General features: G+C 35.4%; 1 protein-coding gene across 1 annotated transcript in view; it reads right to left on the bottom strand.

The window, feature by feature from the left end:
* Nucleotides 1-2,087: 2,087 nt before the first annotated feature.
* Nucleotides 2,088-19,392, bottom strand: part of LOC131070407 (ras-related protein RHN1) — a 30,007-nt gene continuing 12,702 nt past the window's right edge. The window contains exons 4-8 of the mRNA XM_058005956.2: nt 13,229-13,277; nt 13,036-13,109; nt 10,533-10,626; nt 2,528-2,626; nt 2,088-2,406 (exon numbers count right to left, since the gene is read on the bottom strand). Of these exons, the coding sequence (XP_057861939.2) occupies nt 2,529-2,626; nt 10,533-10,626; nt 13,036-13,109; nt 13,229-13,277 (315 nt within the window). The 3' untranslated portion in view covers nt 2,088-2,406; nt 2,528. The remainder of the gene's footprint in view (nt 2,407-2,527; nt 2,627-10,532; nt 10,627-13,035; nt 13,110-13,228; nt 13,278-19,392) is intronic.

A 19,392-nucleotide genomic window follows, 5' to 3' on the forward strand; every position in this document is an offset into this window, starting at 1 on the left:
GTGGAATGAATTCATTTTTATCTAGATCAAATTAAGTGCCACCACATTGTATGAACATCAAAGACCATTTATTAAAAGAAATGCATTAGTATCCTTCGAAATAAGGTGGCATGCAATCATACCCAAAATCAAACCGTTTGAACAGAAATAAAATAAAAAAACACCTAGCTCCAAAAAAAAGATAAAGACCATATACTAAGAGTCTACCATCCTACAAATTAAGCTCCAAGGGCAACACAAAATATCAGATAGTTCAAAAAACATAATTACTAGAGTTAAATTAAGTAAAAAAATAATTACTATAGTAATGAAGTCAAGAAATTATCTAGCGGGGTCAAAACCTAATCACACATCTACGTGCATGACACTAGAAACTAGCATTACCTCAAATACGAAAATTCAAATACACATGTAACCCTGCATTAAAAAAATTACATGCATATTCATAGAGAATATTAAGATCAGAGTGTTTTCTATACCTCATCTCAATACCATGATCGCTAATGTTTATTCTCTTTCACATGCTTAGAACTAGAAAAAAAAAATATCACCCATTTTTTCACAGGCAAATTGATTTTAAAGTTGGAAATTCGAATTTATTTCTTCGACATATTTGAATCAATAATTATTATTTTAATTATCCTTTGTATAGTAAATCATACAATGAATAATTATGTCGAATCAAGAGAGTCTTAAAGATATTCGGCTAGCAAGCTAATTGATACTCCCTCGAATGGTTCACAAGAAGATTTCAAGTGTGTTTAAAGAGTAACATTCTACTTTAATGAAAATTTATTACAACAACAATTTAATGATTAAAAAATTAAAACTATAATATTGTTACGTATATGTTATCACAAGGGTTTTATAACTTGTAAGATATTTTACTACATTTTTGTGATTTACTATATTTTAGTATAATGCATATAGTTTCGTATTCAACATGATAAATGAATGCTTAATAACACTGAAACTGAGGATTTATATTTATTCTCATCTTATAAGTTGGTTTTGACGGAAAAGCATGTTAATTCAAAAATAGTCTTTGTTTGAATCTGGATGAGAATAATGTTGCATCAATCAAAACAATAATGCACAAGGTAAAAACAGTTCTCCCGTACACCAAAATTGGTGCGCAACTCAACAGACTCTAAAGCTACATTTATTTTTTATATTACTCAAAAATAAAAATCTACGAGATTTCTTCCAATTATGCTGCAGTAAACACCTCTTGATTTAGAATTTGATTTTATATTTCCATTTTACAAAACTTGGGAATACTTTCTAGTCATTTTATTACAGCTTCTATCATGTAATACTCTCAAGAGAAGCATAACGTTACATAAAATATGGAGGTCAAGGAATATCAAGAGCTGACATACCAAAAACCTTCACTTCATCATTTTGATATCAAGTTTTCTAATATACTTCTTACAATGGATAATGATGTAAAGTTTGTGAAAACAGACTTCTCGACATAAGTGTCAAACTCTTTATCTGCTAAATGAACGTGGGCCATCACACATTTTTTGTTGTGTGTTTATATATAGGATTAATAAACAAGTTATGTTTGCATGTTGATCAGAGCCAAACCACTGCTAAGTTTCACAGAAGTCCAGAGTGCCTTAATTCCTAAATAACATATGATGTAAAAGTTCCATGACATTTCAGACTTTCAGTACATAGACATTTGAAATTATAAATTAGCAAACGAATCCAATAAAACAAAGATTAGACAGTTCTTCATAAAGCTTAACGATCATAGAAACAATCTGCTATTTAAATAGATAAACTTTGTTCAGTCCTACAGAAAAAATTTGCCTAACGATTGCTAAGAATCGTCATTACCATAAATACATGTTGGAGGACATCTAAAAAACAACATTCTTGTGTATGCTTTTTTATGTTTTATCAAACTTGATCATATTATCTCAGCCTTTTTGAATTTGGCATCAGATCATTTAACTACATTCTTTGAAATACCATACCCTTTTGATTGTAATCTCTCTTATGAATTCAAATTTGTATTTGATCTCAGCTTTTGACTCGCTCAAAAAAAAATCTCTAGTAAAATATAACCAACAAAATGAAAAGGCAAATTTTGCATTACAATGGTTGCAACACCATAAATTCCTGTACAGACTTTGTTGTTTTATGTAAATAAATATCAATTGGAGAGAAAATAAACACATTAAAAAATAAACTCAAAAGGGGTAAATATGATCAGTTCCAATCTACTTAACCTTCTGACAAGAATAAAGATGACATCTGACCAAATCATTTTTATTCAAATCAAAAAGGCGTATTACAAGATCACCACATGCTAAGGTATATTTTGACCTATATGATGCCAAAAAATAATTATCTGAAAGGTGCATGCAAAACACGACGTTCTGTGAATGGTCCCTGGCAAAGACATTACAGGAAGATAATAATCTTTAGCAAGAATCTTGGAGGAATACAGCACAGCCTTCAACAGTATTATCAATCAAGGCTTGTATGAATGATATATGTGACATTTCTTTACCTTAAGCGCAGCATGTGTTTCTTGTTCTTTCAGCAGGTCGATCTGTGAGAACCATTCCTGCAGGATGCTGCACAGGCTGAGCTTTGGGCAATCTCCGTGCTGCACATAAAATAATAACTCAAGATCTCACCTTAACAATCTAATACAAGAATAAGATGACAGAGCAGAGTGTCAAAGAAATGAAAAATATAAAGGAAGAACCTAAAATTTAACTTTCATAAAAAGAGATACAAAAGTTTATGTTATCAGTCTTGACGCATTCATATTTTTAGAAAAAACATAAATCAAATATACAGAAACCGCAACTTCAGACATTTCCCAATTTTTTGAATGAAAAAACTTTGATTTTATTTCCGAGAAAATGACCAAAATGATTTTTTGCAGATAAATTGGCAAATAAATGATAAATCATTGCTAAGATCACAAACCCTATTTAAAATTCAATTTTCCACGATTCTCGGTGATGTTTTGGTCCAAAAAATTAAGGTTTATTAGTTTTTTAGTGGTTTCTGCAGCAATATTTCTCCCTAGCCCACTCTCAATTTTTTACATAGCCCTAACCCCATTTTTTCCCAGTTAAATCACAATTAGTCGAAACAATCTTTATCTTTTGGTTTGCAGGTTTATTCCTGAGAAAAAAAATTGCTGTTGATAAACCATCTGAATAAAGACAGCTAAAACTCTGAAGTTGAGATACCCAGACATCAAGCTGTAAAACCAAAAGATTAAACAATCCAAGATTTGCATCTGAGTGTTGCATGCATCCCACAGCCACATGTATGCATATTATTGCATAAAAATGGTGATATTTGATATAACGATATTTTACCATCTATTGTTTCATTTCATGCTTTCATTTTTGGTGAGCAAGCATTGACGATGGTCAGAAACAATCTCTTGACAACCTAGTCATTAGGATTTTCCCCAAAACTAAAACTCTTTGATACTTCTGCAAAGTGCAAACAGATCGGCCAAAAACACCAAGATCCAAATGAATATATGGAGTCTGGACAGAACTAAGAATACTTAAGCATCATGCGATCAATTTTACAGAATAAGTAAAATAAAAAATTCAGATCTGCCATTTCTGCATCATGTGGAAAACTGGGTAAGACCAATTGCACACAAAAATGTCTAGGAAAGGAATTACAGTACGAGCTGGCAAGTAGAATGAAACATGACATGCCTGGAGTTAGGAATTAAAACAGGAATAGAATGTCACATCCCCTAGGAACCCCTTTTCACTTTCTTGTGAAATCCCTAGTCCCATTGTAATTTGGACCAGGGATGGAACTTGAATTCATACAATCTTGATGTTGTGTGTGTGAGAGAGATGGTTCTGAACTTTAATGTCAGTATTGATGAATGTTATCATGTTGTATATTAAATTTAATGCAGTGATTATGTTCTAGACTAACCTGAACTAATGATTGGAATGGTCGAGTTGTGCAAGGAAGTTTGTTTGATTGTAGGTACCCATGATGCAAGGTGAGGTGGGTTCTGTGTTTCTGTGAAGAGATATAGGTATACTGCAGTGTGATACTCTGTGTCAAGACCACCTGTTAACAGTTGCTAAACCTAGGGTTATATAACCAAGTCAGAATAAACAATGTGACATTTAATAATTTCTTAATCAATCAATCAGGTCTACTGGGACTTTTTTCAATTCGTCGCTGAACCCTAGGAACCAGACTCTTAATCAGTTACGATTATTTACTTTTTCTGATTGTGTTATGAGACACTGATAATAACCTTATTTAGTTCAAGTTAACCATAGGCTTTGAATAATAATAGTGAACTCATTAAAGAATAAATAAGTAAATAATTGTGTATATAAATGTATAATAGATATATAAATTATAATCAATAAACACTTATTTAAATATGTAGCCACAGACAATATCATGAATTTCAATCATTTTCTCAAAACAACTCAGCTATGCATATTAAGCCATCGAGCCCAATGGAATAAGAAATGTAAAACAAAAACAAAAACAAAAAAAGTGAAGAAAGGAGAAGCCATAAAGAGGTGACCTGGCAGAAGGTGACCAGCAAGGAAAATGTCATTAATGGGCCGCATACTTTTCACGGCTGGAGACATCCTGCACTTAATGGGAATGGCATTAAAGATGGTGGGAGAGGGTAACCATGCCACTATGAAGCATGGTGACCTCCTGAATGAATTGCAGGGTTTGACCAACAACAGTATGCTTTTGGAGACCCAACCACATCCTCCCTCGAATCTGCAACATGGGGGTCAACTTTGGGCAGAAAATCGGAGGGAAGAACAAGATTAAAGGCATGTGGAGCTGGAAGTGCTTTTCAGGATAGTTGGGAGCGTTGAGTGATAGGAAAACGTGTGGGATAGCTCACCATTCAACCAGGAGCAAATTGGACCATTTCTATTCCAGGTTTCATCATTTTCTAGCTGTCTTACTTCTTGTTTTGCTGTTTACTTATTTATATCATCCAATGTTGTTAAATCCCCTTCTTCCAAAAGCTGTGACATCTGCTGCTGTTGTCCGTTTGCTGTTAGAAAATTTGATACCCCTATCTATCCTAGCTCACCCTTTGTCTAGGTCACCTTTAACATTGTTTTTAGGATTTGCGAGTCTCAGTTAAACTTGTCAAGTCCTAATCCAAGTAAGCCCAAGGAACTCCAACTGACCTAATTCCAGACACTTGTCACTCAATAATATAATACCAAAAAAAATTAAAAACAAAATAACTTAAAGCTGGCAAGCTACCCTTCACCCTCATTTAAACATATATAAATTTCTGTTCTGCTTCACCCTATGTAAAGAAGAAACATAATTTGCAATATGTTGCACTCACTTTTACTTTGTTCAGTCAATAGTTTCAGTAATTTTGAATGGCATTTGACCATATTAATTTGGATAATTTTTGGACTGAATCAGAGTCCAGACTCCAAACCCAAACACATTTGTAACGTGCTGGGCCTCATTTTATTTAGTTCAGTCAATCATTCCAGCTGTTTTCATTGGCAATTGGCCATATTAATTTGCCGAGTTTTGGACTGAATCAGACCAAGCCCAAACAGAATTTGCAACACTCAGTTTTATTGAATTCAGTTAATCTATTCAGTGATTTTCATTGACAGTTGACCATATTAATTTGCCAAGCTTTGGGCTGAATCAGAGTCCAACCCCAAACAGGATTTTCAACACTCATTTTTATTGAATTCTCTTCAGTGATTTTTAGACATTTAAGCATATTAATTTGCCAAGTTTTAAGCTATATCAGAGTTCAAGCTCAGCCCCTATCTCAATCAGAGTTCTGTGACTCGCCATGACTCGCCAAAACTCGGCGAGTCACAAGCCGAGTGACCCTCAGTGAGTCATGGGCCAAGTGACCCTCAACGAGTCCTGGGTGGCTTGGACCCGGACTTGGCGAGTTTTGGCCGAGTCATGGTGAGTCACGTGACTTGGTGACTCGACCCTATCTCAATCAGAGTTTCATGACTTGCCATGACTCACCAAAACTCGGCGAGTCATAGGCCGAGTGACCCTCGGCGAGTCATGGGCCAAATGACCCTCAACGAGTCCTGGGTGGACTGAACCCGGACTCGGCGAGTTTTGGCCGAGTCATGGCGAGTCACGTGACTTGGTGACTCGACTCGGACCCGGCGAGTCCCAAGTCCATGACTCGGCCGGCGGAAAGTACCGGAAAAGTAAAATAAAAACATGTTAAACAATGGTTTTACTTGCTTTTTTTTTCATTTATATTTGATTCTAAGTTTTAAAAAGCATCTCATTTCATTCTATTGAAAAAATAGGAGGAGAAGAGTGAGTTGTGAGGAAAAAGAAGAGAGCATAGTAGGGCAACCAGCAAGGAGGAGGAGTAAAATTTCTTCAACAAATCACATTGGGGCAGTGTAATACTTGCATTTGGTGCATCAAAAGCTTGTTAGAGAGGATTGGAAAGAGGTTGCATTTCATTTCAACCTTCTTATAAGAGGTAAGATTTATTTTTTTGGGTTTTTTTGGTGTTTTATAAGCAAAATTTACATTTTCTTTTTAAAACATTTGTAACAATATCTATTCATTTTTTTCAAAGAAATCAGCAAACCCTACCATGTAGATTGTTTTTTGTTTTCTCAAAACTTAAAGAGATCAGCAAACCCTACAATGTCCATTTTTTTTCCATGTTTGAAAAAAAAAATGTACATTGTAAGGTTTGCTGATTTTTTTATGTTTTGAAATGAAAAAACAATCTACATGGTAGGTTTGTTAATTTCTTTGAAAAAAATGAATACAAATTCTATTACATTGATTTTTGTATCAAAATCAAAACATTGCTATTATATTTTTTTTTGTATTAATTTATAATTTAACAATGGACAAATATTCATTTTTTTTGTAATTGTGTCTTATTCCAGCAACCTTCAACTTTTGAAAACAATGTCTAGTTCCACTCCTCCTCGTAGAGCAATCCCAGGTAGAAAAGATCTAGCTTGGAAATATACAGAACCTTTTCTCGGGCCAAAAAGAGGAGAGGCAAAATGTAAATTTTGCAAAACAATCTTTCTTGGAGGCATAAATAGATTGAAATACCACCTTGCCGGCATACGTGGCCATGATGCAGAGCCTTGCACACTAGCACTTCCTGAGGCTATTCGTGAGTGCCAAGTGTTATTAGACACATTTGAGACTCGAAAAGAAATAAAGAAGAGGCAAAGGGAGGAGTTGGCTCAGGCTAGCATTGGTTGTGTTGGAGGGGCCTCTTCCATGCCTCCATACTGTCCTAGTGGGAGTGCTAGTGCTAGTGCTTCTGTTGCCGATAGTGCCAGTGCTAGTGGGAGTTTCAGTGCAACCATTGGTCCTAGAGTTCGTAAATCTAGGATGGATTCATATTTTGAGCCATGCACTACTCTTGGTGCCCAACCTTCACTTGAGAGCATGGGTTGGAACAAAGAGGTACACAATAAGGCTAAAGGTGCAATTGGAAGATTTTGGTTTTATTTGTGATAGGTCTCCTTATTGGCAGAGCATGGTTGATGTCATCACTATTTGTGGGGCGGGTTTCAAAGCCCCTTCTGATTCTCAGTTAAGTGGCCCAATTTTGACAGAATCAGTGGCTGATGTAAAAGCCACATTAGAGGATCAGCGAGAGATATGGAAGAAGCGTTGCACCATCATGACCGATGGTTGGACTAATAGGAGAAATCAAACGCTCCTAAATTTTCTTGTTTCTTCTGCAAGTGATTGAATAACTTGAATTTTATTTAATGATTCGCGTTTTATTTTTGATTTGAGATTTATTGAATGATCATTGATCACTGATTTTGCTTTGTTTTCAAATTTCAGGTGGCACCATGTTCATGAAGTCCATTGATGCTTCCGCACATTCTAAAATGTCACTTACGTATGTGAGGTTATAGAGGAGGTCATATATGAAGTGGGTGAGGAGAATGTAGTACAAGTGGTGACCGAAAATGCAGCAAATTATGTTGCTGCAGGTAAACTTTTGATGGAGAGGCACCCATCTATATTTTGGTCTCCATGTGCCGCCCATTGCATGGACCTCACGTTGGAGGACATTGGTAAGATTGCATGGATCAGGAAGTGTGTAGAGAAGGCAAAAACTATTTGCAAATTTGTATACAATCATGCATGGGTCCTTAACTTAATGAAGCAATACACGGGGCAGAAGGAGTTGGCTCGTCCTGGAATCACTAGATTTGCCACTAGCTTCATCACACTGCAATCCTTGATTCAGAGTAAGGCAACTTTGAGACGTATGTTTGTTGGTGAGGAGTGGACTTCCTCATCCTATGCTACGAGTGTTGCAGGAGTTGATGTTACAGATTACATTTTTTATGAGCCAGGCTCTTGGACCCCTTGTGCTGAGATTGTGAAGGTAAAATTTTTAAGCATTCTACATTATGTTTTAAGTTTTAACTTATTATTTTTATTCATATTTTTCTTTTATTTGCTTATTTTCATTCACAGTTTCACACTTACATTCATTGATATTAGATATTGTTTCACAATATTTGCAGTTCATTGAGCCCTTGGTAGTTCTCCTATGTGTTGCTGACGATGAGAAGCCCGCAATGGGCTACATATACGAGGGCATGGATAGGGCCAAGGAGGGCATCAGATCTGCCTATGAAGGGAATGAGAGTAAGTATCGTCCCATTTGGGATATCATTGACAAGAGATGGCAGGCCTAACTTCACAGGACCCTTCATGCAACTACTTATTACCTCAATCCAGCATTCCATTTCTGCCCTGATTTCAAGGCAGATGAGAAGGTTCTTAGTGGGCTCTACTCAATGATAGAGCGAATGTCGCCTGGTCATAGCAGTAGTATAATCCAGGAACTAGAGGCCTTTTCTAATACAGAAGGGGAGGTTTTCTCTCATCAGCTTTGCAAAGAAAATCAGACAAAAATGCAGCCAGGTAAAATGTACATTTTAAGAAATTAAGAGCATAATTTTAATTATATGTTATTCAATTTGTTATTAATTATTAAATGAGGCTGATTTTTTTTTCCTTTTTCTCATCTGAGATAGGTGGTGGCAGATGTTTGGTCCTAAAACACCAAATCTTCAACGGGTAGCCATTCGTATTTTGAGCCAGCCATGCAGTGCTTCCGATTGTGAGCACAATTGGAGTATGTTTGAGCACATACACTCCAAGAGGCGCAATAGACTGTCTGTGGAGAGGTTGAATGATCTGGTCCATCTTAGATAGAAACAGGTTATGGACCATGACAACACCCCGATCACGCTAGAGGAGGTTGATCCAGAATCTGAGTGGATCAGTGAGGCTACAGATCCTATCTTTGGTGATGAGGACTTAGATTGGATCGACTAGGTAGATAGAGAGGCTGAGGTTGTAACCATGGCAGAGGAGGAGGTTAGAGCATGTGCAAAGCCAGAGCCAGAGCCAAAGCCAGAGCCAGAGCCAGAGCCAGAGCCAGACATAGCTGATGTTGGTGAGGGTAGAATGGAGTCACGGGCAGAGAGTATGGATGTTGACGCATCCAAGACCTACCTTAGGATTAGACGCCTTCGTAGGAAGGACCCAAGCTCCTTTGAGCCATAGACTTGTAGTTGTTTTACTTTTGATATATGTATGGAACTGGAACATTTGAATTTTGATGTCATGGATTTCATATTCCATGAGTTTTGTAACATTTGACACTATTTATATATCTATGGTTATTGGTTGCTATTTCCTTCAGCTACAATTTGCGTTTATACTAATGTGATCGATGTATACTTGTGTATGTGATCAAATTAACTTCTATTGATGATTATTGTGTATTTAAGGTTTGTTTAATAAAGGGTGCATGAACAGGTTTTAAATCCTTAAAAATCGCTAAAATTCTTGGGTTTTTCACTTTGCCGAGTCCTAGCCGATCCGAGTCCCAAGTCCCAAGTCAAGTCACCCTTGCCAAGTCCGCGCCGAGTCCGAGTCCCATTTCTTTAATCTCAATACTCTGAAACACGTCAAAAATCTGAGAACAAAGAAGAATAAGTTCTCTGTGAGAGAATCGCAGAAATTATTTCTTTTGCATCTTTACTTTCCTCTATTCCCCTCTCCTGTATTTATAGACAGATGACAGGCTTACCATGAAGTTGGCCTTTTACAAGAGGCATGAGCTCCATGAAGAATTGCAAGGGGGTATTAAACAATTTGAATGACCTTCTGGTGGAAGATTGTGATACCCTTAAAGGCCAGCATCGCTGTCAACTCAAATATCAAAAGACTATACAGATTTACCTATTTTTTATATTTTATATTTTTCTAGTCACATATGTGCAGTTCAATGCCATTCGATATCCAGGGACCCTCAAAACAATGGTTCCGAATTCCAATACCCAAATGCATAACCATTTCTATTTGTTGAGAATATTGCCAGTCATACAATGTTAGGAAAGTGCAATAAGATAGACACAAAAAGGAAGCTAATTTAGGCATGGTACAATTTTAAAAAGTAAAGTCTTAATCTTTAGCATGATAGTAAGAGTTACCAATTTCATAGAAAAGTTCATTGACGTTTTGTGCTGTCTTTGCTGATGTTTCCATGAAAAACAGCCCATTTTCTTTTGCATATGTTTCTGCTTCCTGCAAAATTAATCAAAGAATTGACAGGCAAGTTAGCATCATATTTAACATGCCAAAAAACATGTTTACAATTCAGATTCTACATCTTGACTATAATCAGCATGCAACAAATTTCACTTAACGCATGATGTTAAAAACATTATGTGCTTTGGTATGAAGCTAACAGACACTGAAACAAAGGATAAAATCTTTCCAAGATTTGGCAATAATACAACAAAAAATTTATAGGTCAATTAATATTACTGGAATTTGTAATAAAACAATAGTGAAAATCATGTTTAAAACTGTTGCCCTGTTGTCTTAAATTTATCAAATTTCAGTTGAGGCATTTCATCCACTCAAATATTTCACAACAATGAATAAGATGTTGATCCATAATTATGACAACATAAAACATAATGTGCTTCTGAATGGGTGCTAAGAGGAGAGATATGATTCAAATGCTAAAATCTTGGCAAGAGGTGCTAACTCGAATTTGTATTGACCTATACTGTTACCTGTAACCTTTTTTGACCTTTGGTTTGTAACCTGTTTTTATTGGTAATCTATAATCAATTCAAAATAAAATAAAACAAGACCTTAATTACAGGTTTGTTGATATTACTCAGTTTTGTTATAGCAGCATAGTAAAACTAAAAATTATCTCTAGACACGTTATTCAAATCACTAATGTCTAAATTTTAACTTGATTTAGGACCCTTTTTGCATGCTAAGTTTATGCAATGTCATGTACTTGATGGAACTTCAACTTCTAATGTAGACATATAGCACTCATACCCATTATTACTCCACCAATTAGTAAAGTTACAAAAAGCTGATGGGATAGAATGCAGAGAATCAATGCTGAAAAAATCAAGGGCTTACTCATTCCATGTTTTACAATGTGTAGTTACCATATTTTAGATGACAAAGATGTCATATGCAATCCCAAAAGTCTAGTAACAATCAATATAAATATTCTTATCATCATTGGCATTGAAGATGATTAGGGCAAATTAAGATGATGGTTAAAATTTGCAGCAAGATAAATGAGAACAATGTGTAGTTTAAGGTTTAAAATAGTGTTACCAAACTCCATCTCAGCACAGATTCAGTGAGCTGATTTTTGATTCAGACTCAGACTCAACAAAGAACTTGCAACTTGCAATATTAGGAAAACATGATATTCATCTACAAATATTTTTTAAGGAAGCAAATGTTTTTCTATTCATTTATACTCTAAATAACTTTTAAGCGAGGTTACCGGATACACCCCCTCCCCTGGTAGTGTACCAGCATACCAGGTATGGTACAGACTGGATATGGCTGGGTGCCAGCCCAATCCAAAAAGAAGACAAAGTAAGGGGTCTTGAAATATAGCTGTACCCACATCCACGTCCATCCAAACCTTAAATATTTAGGTAACTAATCATTTACATGCTACTCGTCCAGACTTGATAAGTCTGCTAATGTGAACCAGTAGGCATCATTTGGGCCTGCCCCAATTTGGACTGAGAACTCACCAAATACTTTACTTTAAACCTTACTATAAAACCTTGTTTAGGAAGTGCAAGGAATATTCAGTTTATTACATCCATTATAAGATTCAGTTCATTACATCCACTATAAGATTCAGTTCACACAAAAAAAGCAACTCGGTGGTCCATTTACAGTTGATTACATCTATTATGAGGGTAAATTGAGATGACAGCAGACCTTAACAATTGGTTTAATAATATCATTGTATGAATATTAATATAAGCATGCATAATGACAATTTGACAATACTGACTTGTATTAGCATTACTGCAGATATATACTCATAGTGCTCGCCTCCATTACTAGACTAGCTATATGATGTTGAAGTGAAGTGATTTGATTTGATTTCAGATTTTCATGTCAGCTCACTGTCAGCCTAAGAAATATATTAAAGGTAAAATATAAATGTGACCGTTCAGGTCCAAGCTTGCAGGCCACCTATTTGGGGTACATATCTCCCCATCATAGAAGCAAGGCCTTTTAACATTACCTTATATTTGTTGCTTCAAGCTTCTTAATACCAATCGACACAATCCATGGGATTCGATGTTATGAAGTCATCCTAATGGAGTCTACTAGAATTTGATAACAAGCTTAAATCACATCCGAATTCTATTCCACAAATGCCAAATAATCAAATTCCATGCAAATACATTATTGAACTGGAAATTTCAAAGGAAGACAGAATTTTCAAATGCAATGACCTGCAATCTAATATATAGACTTAATTCCAATATGCATGTAGATGTTGGGGAAGGAGGTACAGGACAAATTGTTCATTTAAAATATCCAAAGAAAATGTCACACTGGTTATATAGAATTTAAATTAACAACTAAGGCAGTAACCCAAAAATCTAACTTACAAAGTTTATACCAAAAAAGTAATAATACCTCTGGTTCAACCTTGCGCTTGGCTACCACATCAGCCTTGTTTCCAGCGAGTGCCATTACCAAGTTTGGGTTGCCTGCACATAAAGCTTATCTCTTGGTAAGTAATTAGAAATTTCAAATCATTAGGGCTCAGATCAATTCTCAATATACACCATAACACAAGACCAACTCTTTCCAAATATAATGATAATACCTTGCTTTAAAAGCTCCTGTACCCAATTCTTTGCTCGGGCAAAAGAATCCTACATATGCAAGAATTGGGATCAAAACACCCATATTAGGTTCAATGGAAAGTTCAAATATGTCTGTAAGCATAATGGCAACATATATCTGTTAATATATCTTCAGAGAATTGTTTTGAATTGTTCTTATCATATTTTAAAAAATTGCAGCACACCCATGGGTAAAAGACTAAAAGTTGAACTCAGAAGCAATTAACTAGCCCCTGGACTTGCCTGCACTTCAGGCCAGGTCAGTAGAAAGTACTGAACAAGTTTGCTTGTGAGTACTTGCCACAGGATCAGTATCCAGCCCAACACTGAAGCATATTCTCAAACCCTGAAAACATGTTTCTAAACACTGAAAACAAAAGGTGTTGTTCATCTTCTTAGCTATAGTCACTGAATTTTTGAGTTGCAGTTTTTTGAGTGTATAGTTGTAGCAGTGCATCCATTCTTCAGTGGAGGAGTTGCACAGTGCATTTTTTAATCCCTTTGTTAAGCACATGAATTTCAGGTCATCTGAAACACTATTAAGATGTCATGCCCACTTTTTCAATCCATAGATGAGTCTGATTACTTTGAGTCTTCCATTAGGAAGCAGTTGTATCTGTGTGTCTTCAAGTTGAGCAGCAAGTCAATCCTTCAGTTAGAGCGGCTGAGTTGGTTATAGCATCACACCTGTCAGTTAGGGAAAGTTCCTTACCGGAATAAATCGGCTGACTAGTTTAATACTAAGCAGTTATCGGTTCAATTTCAGTTCAGTTTGAATTTACAGTCTGAAGCTTCACATGAATGAAAACCAGCATAGGAGCATTAATAATTACAATTATTTGTAATGTCCACTTCTTGCACCTAGTCAGCTTTGCTTCCCATTAGCCTATGCTCAGGTTCCCGTAGACAATTCAATGATCGTTACAGGACTCGAGTTTCCTTAGAGAGCTCAGGTTTCCAGTTTCATTGGGTTTCAACAGCAGTGCTATTCTTAGCATATGCTATTTTTAGTAGTGCTATTTCTAGTGCCTGGCATCCGCTTCAGCATCAATTCTGCTTCAGTGCAAACTGATTTCATTTTTGGTGCCTTGGCAATTTTTCAGTAAGGTGATGTGATCTATCGTAATATTTACACTAAAAAGGTATCAAAGTTATGTTTTAATAGTAACCTAGGTGTTAAATATTTCATAAAGCGAATGTCCCCAAGTTGGTCACCTAGGTTGGGAGACTAAAGTTATTTTAAAAAGATGTTATGGGGATTTTTTTGAGGGAAATGAAATATTTAAAAATTTGAATGTCCTAATTTCCCTCCAAACTCTATAAATTGGAGTTTGGGCTCTCGTTTCTTCATGGAGAGTTTGCACACATACAGATATGCTGTCGGAATGGGCTTTTGGGTTCTTCCAGATATTGTTGAAGACGAAAACCCTCTTGAATCTTGCTGGTTTTGGTGGTGAGAGACCCACCCTAGCTAGTATAGTGAAGTTTTGGTGGTGAGAGACCCACCCTAGCTAGTATAGTGATTCTTCACAGGAAATCTAAAGGTTTAATGATGTTTTGGATCTGGGGTTTGCACAATCATGAAGATTTTTAGTGTGTTTTGAAAGGCAAGCCTTGGGTTTCCAGTTTAGCGTGTTTTGCAGAGATTGTGAAGAGTTTAGTGGAGGTTTCCAAGCTTTTGCAGATTTCCTTAAGCTGGGACATTCATTTTGCCATGAAGGCCATACCCCTTGTTTTGAACGCCATGGTTGATTTGTGGTTGTGATGATTATGGGTATTGTTCTGAGGTATTTCCCTCTGTTTGGCACCACCATTTGATCCATTGCACAAAGTTTTGAGTCGTGGTTTCATTTTTGTAGAGAGGTCGTACAGCCTTAGCAGGCCATACAACTTGTTTAGCTGGCATTGAATTTGGAGGGTTTGTCGTGAAGGTTTTGAACTCAGTTTGCTGCTCTTGCCTGGAATTCTATACCCCAAGGAACATTAAAGACCATTTACAAGCCCTAGCAAGGTCAATAAAAATTAATATGAATTGCCCCTGATTCTGAGTGCCGTTCTAGCAGGTCTGTGACTGTATTTCTGCTCAGATTCAGTACTTTATGAGGTGTTCGGTGTGCCAAGGGTAGTTGGACAGTTGGAAGCATTTTGAGGTGATGTCCTTTGATGGTAGAAGGCAGACCAATTTTGGTTGAGGCAATTCTTAAGGGTTGTACCTTTGTATACCTACAGCAGCAGCAGTCTATAAGACTGAGTTTTATTAATCAGCAGACCAGTGTGTTGCCAAATGAAATTCACCTTCCAAGGTACTCGTGTTGTACTTTCCATACTTATCTTCTTCATGAAATGATGTCTCAAACTTTTTATTATACTCCAAAACTATGAGCAATTAAGTGTAGTTTCCAGACCTTTATGACAGTAGGTTTTTTTTCCATGCATTATTGTTTTTGATTTGTTTATTTAAAAATCCAATCTTTACATAAGCATTGCAACACTTGATACAATAGCATATGTCACAACAAGGAGGCTACTTCAAGTGAGCACCCAACACTTTTTTGGACTCTTTGAGCTGTGCCCATTGCCTTGACCTTCACTTGGAGAACGAAGGCAAAATTGATTGTGTGAATCCGATGGGGGAAGATACAACAAATATCACCAAATATATCAACAATCACCCTTAACTTCTCAGTTTGAAGAAAGATCACACCAAGGGGAAAGAAATTGTGGGTGTTGACATAACACAATTCGGAACTAACTTCCTCTCCTTGTGAAGCATTTATAATTTGTTGGTGTCTTTGATGTGAATGTTTATGATCCATGAATAGTTGTATTTGTTCTATTCAGAGAAGGAAAATGGAGAGGTCAGAAAGGCAATCAAGGTAACTTCAAACTTTATCCTTTTAACTTTTCATAAATTCTAATCACGAGATTATCCAACTTTTTGAAGTTTTTATTATTTTAATTGTAGCTATAATCTTTTTGTATAGGTCAAGGCCTTTGATCAAGGTTTTGTGCTTGGTGAATGGAGAGAAAAACCCAATGAGCTACATTTATGAAGCCATGGACAAAGTCGAGGACATCCAAAACTACTATAAGATAGAGCCAAATTCGACCCCATCTAAGAGATTGCTAATTGAAAGTGGTGTTGGTGCTCCAAATTGAATCCTACCATTCTAGAGAATGCACAAAACCTAAAGTCGGGGACTTGTGTCAGTTTGGATTGATAAAGTGATATCCATGATCAAACCACCAAAAATTATGGGCCAACTGGCAAAAGCAAACAACTCTTCTACCATTCTGTCTCTACAATGCCAAGGAGGATTTCATAGATATCTTGATAGGACAGCTAAAGAAAAATGAAAAACAAACTAGATCACACATCTTAGCGACAACTATTTCATAAGAATATTCTAGAGATTTGTCACTTACCACTTCTACAAGGTTACTGATCTTCTAGACCTAAAGATCTCTTTATACCAAATTACTATAAGGTTATATATACAACTAAAAATGCAAAATAAAATTCATATTCTCAAATGTGATTTCCTTCAAAAGATCATACTTCACATATAACCCATGAAAACACAATCAAGCACAACCCTCTAAAGATAGTTGATAAATGAAAGCTCTTTGACCATATGATTAAGCAAAGTTGGTAAAACACTTTCTAAATAGTTCTGAAAAAAACACATACTGAATTCTAAATATAGATGAATCAACAAACAAAAGGACCAAATAAGATTTATATTCTCAAATGTGATTTCCTTCAAAATATCATACTTCACATATAACCCATGAAAACACAATCATGTGCAACCCTCTAAAGATAATTGATAAATGAGAACTTTTCAAACGAAGAGGTCGATATCACTAGATTGAGCAAAATTGGTAGAACACTTTCTAAACTAATTCTACAAAGAACATATATTGCATTCTAAATATAGATGAATCAACTACTAAAGGACCAATGCATTAATCCATTGGTGATAAAGTCGAGATCTAACATCAAAGTGCAAACATGTGTAAACCTAAACCAAATAGCTGAAAAATAAATTGAATGAATGATTCAATAATCGGATGATTTCATTGAATGATATACACACGTATATATAGAGGTTACAAGACGATGTTCTATAATTAGAACATAACGTTAAAGTAAAAGATTAAAGAGCTAAAAACTAAATTAAGCTTAAAAGCTAATTAACTAAAAAGCTAAATGACCATTAAACAAGGAACTAAATATAGGTGACTACAATATAATTAAATATTCTAATATGCAACAAAGCACATTTTTTTGAGGAAAAAACCGTCAAACCCTGAAATGGGAACCCTTGAAAAGAGGATTTACGATTTTGAGGAGAAAATCGAAAAACCAAAAAATTTGAGGTTACAAATCATCGTTTTTGTGGAAAAAAAGGGTAAAACATAGATAACTAAAATCTTACGCGAATATCGCAGATTACAAATGAGATAATTTTTAAGGGAAAATTATAAACCCTACGAACAATTTTTGAGGAAAAAATCATGAAAACCCTCCCATGATTTTTTGTGGAAAAAATCAGAAAACCAACAAACAATTTTTCAAGAAAATATCGTGAAAACCCTGGGACCTGTAAGACGAGGTCTGACCTAAATCAATCTGATAAAGGTAACGATATTCAGATATCGTGAACATGCATTGTTTCCAAGTGTTGTGGTTGAGGCCACTGAACTTCTGACTGTGTTCCAACATGATGTTGGTCAAAGATGCCATCACAAAAATGGAGGTTGAACGAGGTCAACCTAATGAAAGCATGAGACAAAAGAATCTGATTCAAAAATCAGAATAGAAGCAGCTGCACAAAAAATCTGAAACCCTGAAGGAGAATTTTGACATGAATTCTAAGGTGCAAATTTCGAGGTTTGGAAGAAATCCAGAAATTAAAAAAATTCTGCAAACTTAAAATAGCATAAATGGTGCCCAAAAAAACAGCAAAAATCCCGACGTCCGCAGAAATTGTGAACTGTTTTTAAATTCCAAGACAAATTTGCTGGCACAAAATTTGAGGTGCGGAAAACGAGGCACCCAGAAAAATTTGAGATCAAACTAAAAAAGCTCTCGAAAAACCCACCAAGAATCTGAAAACAGAATGCAGATCTAACGGCTCAAAAATTGAGGCACGGAAAACGATGCACCCAAAAAAATCTGACGATGACCCAGTTGAGGTCTTGAAAAACCCACCAAGAATCAGAAACCCACGAAACCCTCAAAAAGCCTTCAAAAAAGAAGCAAATCGTTTTTTAATAAAAAAAAAAATTTAAAAATCTGGAAAATATTCCAGAAAAAAGGCTATGAATTTTTATTAAAAAATTCGCCAAACTTTAAAGAATCCCATCAACCCACTCTAATACCATGAAAAATAAATTGAATGAATGATTCAATAATCGGATGATTACATTGAACAATATACACACGTATATATAGAGGTTACAAGACGATGTTCTATAATTAGAACATAACATTAAAGTAAACGATTAAAGAGCTAAAAGCTAAATTAAGCTTAAAAGCTAATTAACTAAAAAGCTAAATGACCATTAAACAAGGAACTAAATATAGGTGACTAAAATATAATTAAATATTCTAATAATAGCAAGATATGAATCAACATAAAATTGAGAACTAGAAATGCAGTTCAAAATCCCATTAATCTTGCTATAATTTCATCTGAATGTGATTAATAAACTCAAGAAGCTTAAATGACCAACTTTTTTTAACAATCCATAGCTGATCAAATAAAACGTCAGATTCTATTCTGCAAATGATTTTCAAAGCCTTCAACAGAAATTTTACAATTGTTCTAGAAATCAAATAATCAAAAATAGCAAAAAACTACCACATCTAGCCACAAAGATATACTACTTATATCCTAAAACTCTTAACCAACTATGGAGACATTCAAATCATGGAGAGGATTTTTACTTGCAAGCACTTTTCTAGATTATAAAAACATGAAAGATACAAGAAATTGTACTTGAACTAGAGCTTGACACTAGAGAATATACAAAACCAAAGGGCACAATTAGTCGATTTCAATATAGAAAGATTCAGCCCTAACTTCATAAAGAGAAGTTATATTTATAACCCATTGAATTTGCCCCAAATTTCATT

This window comes from Cryptomeria japonica, chromosome 5, assembly GCF_030272615.1.
Source record: "Cryptomeria japonica chromosome 5, Sugi_1.0, whole genome shotgun sequence".
Taxonomy (NCBI): Eukaryota; Viridiplantae; Streptophyta; class Pinopsida; order Cupressales; family Cupressaceae; genus Cryptomeria; species Cryptomeria japonica.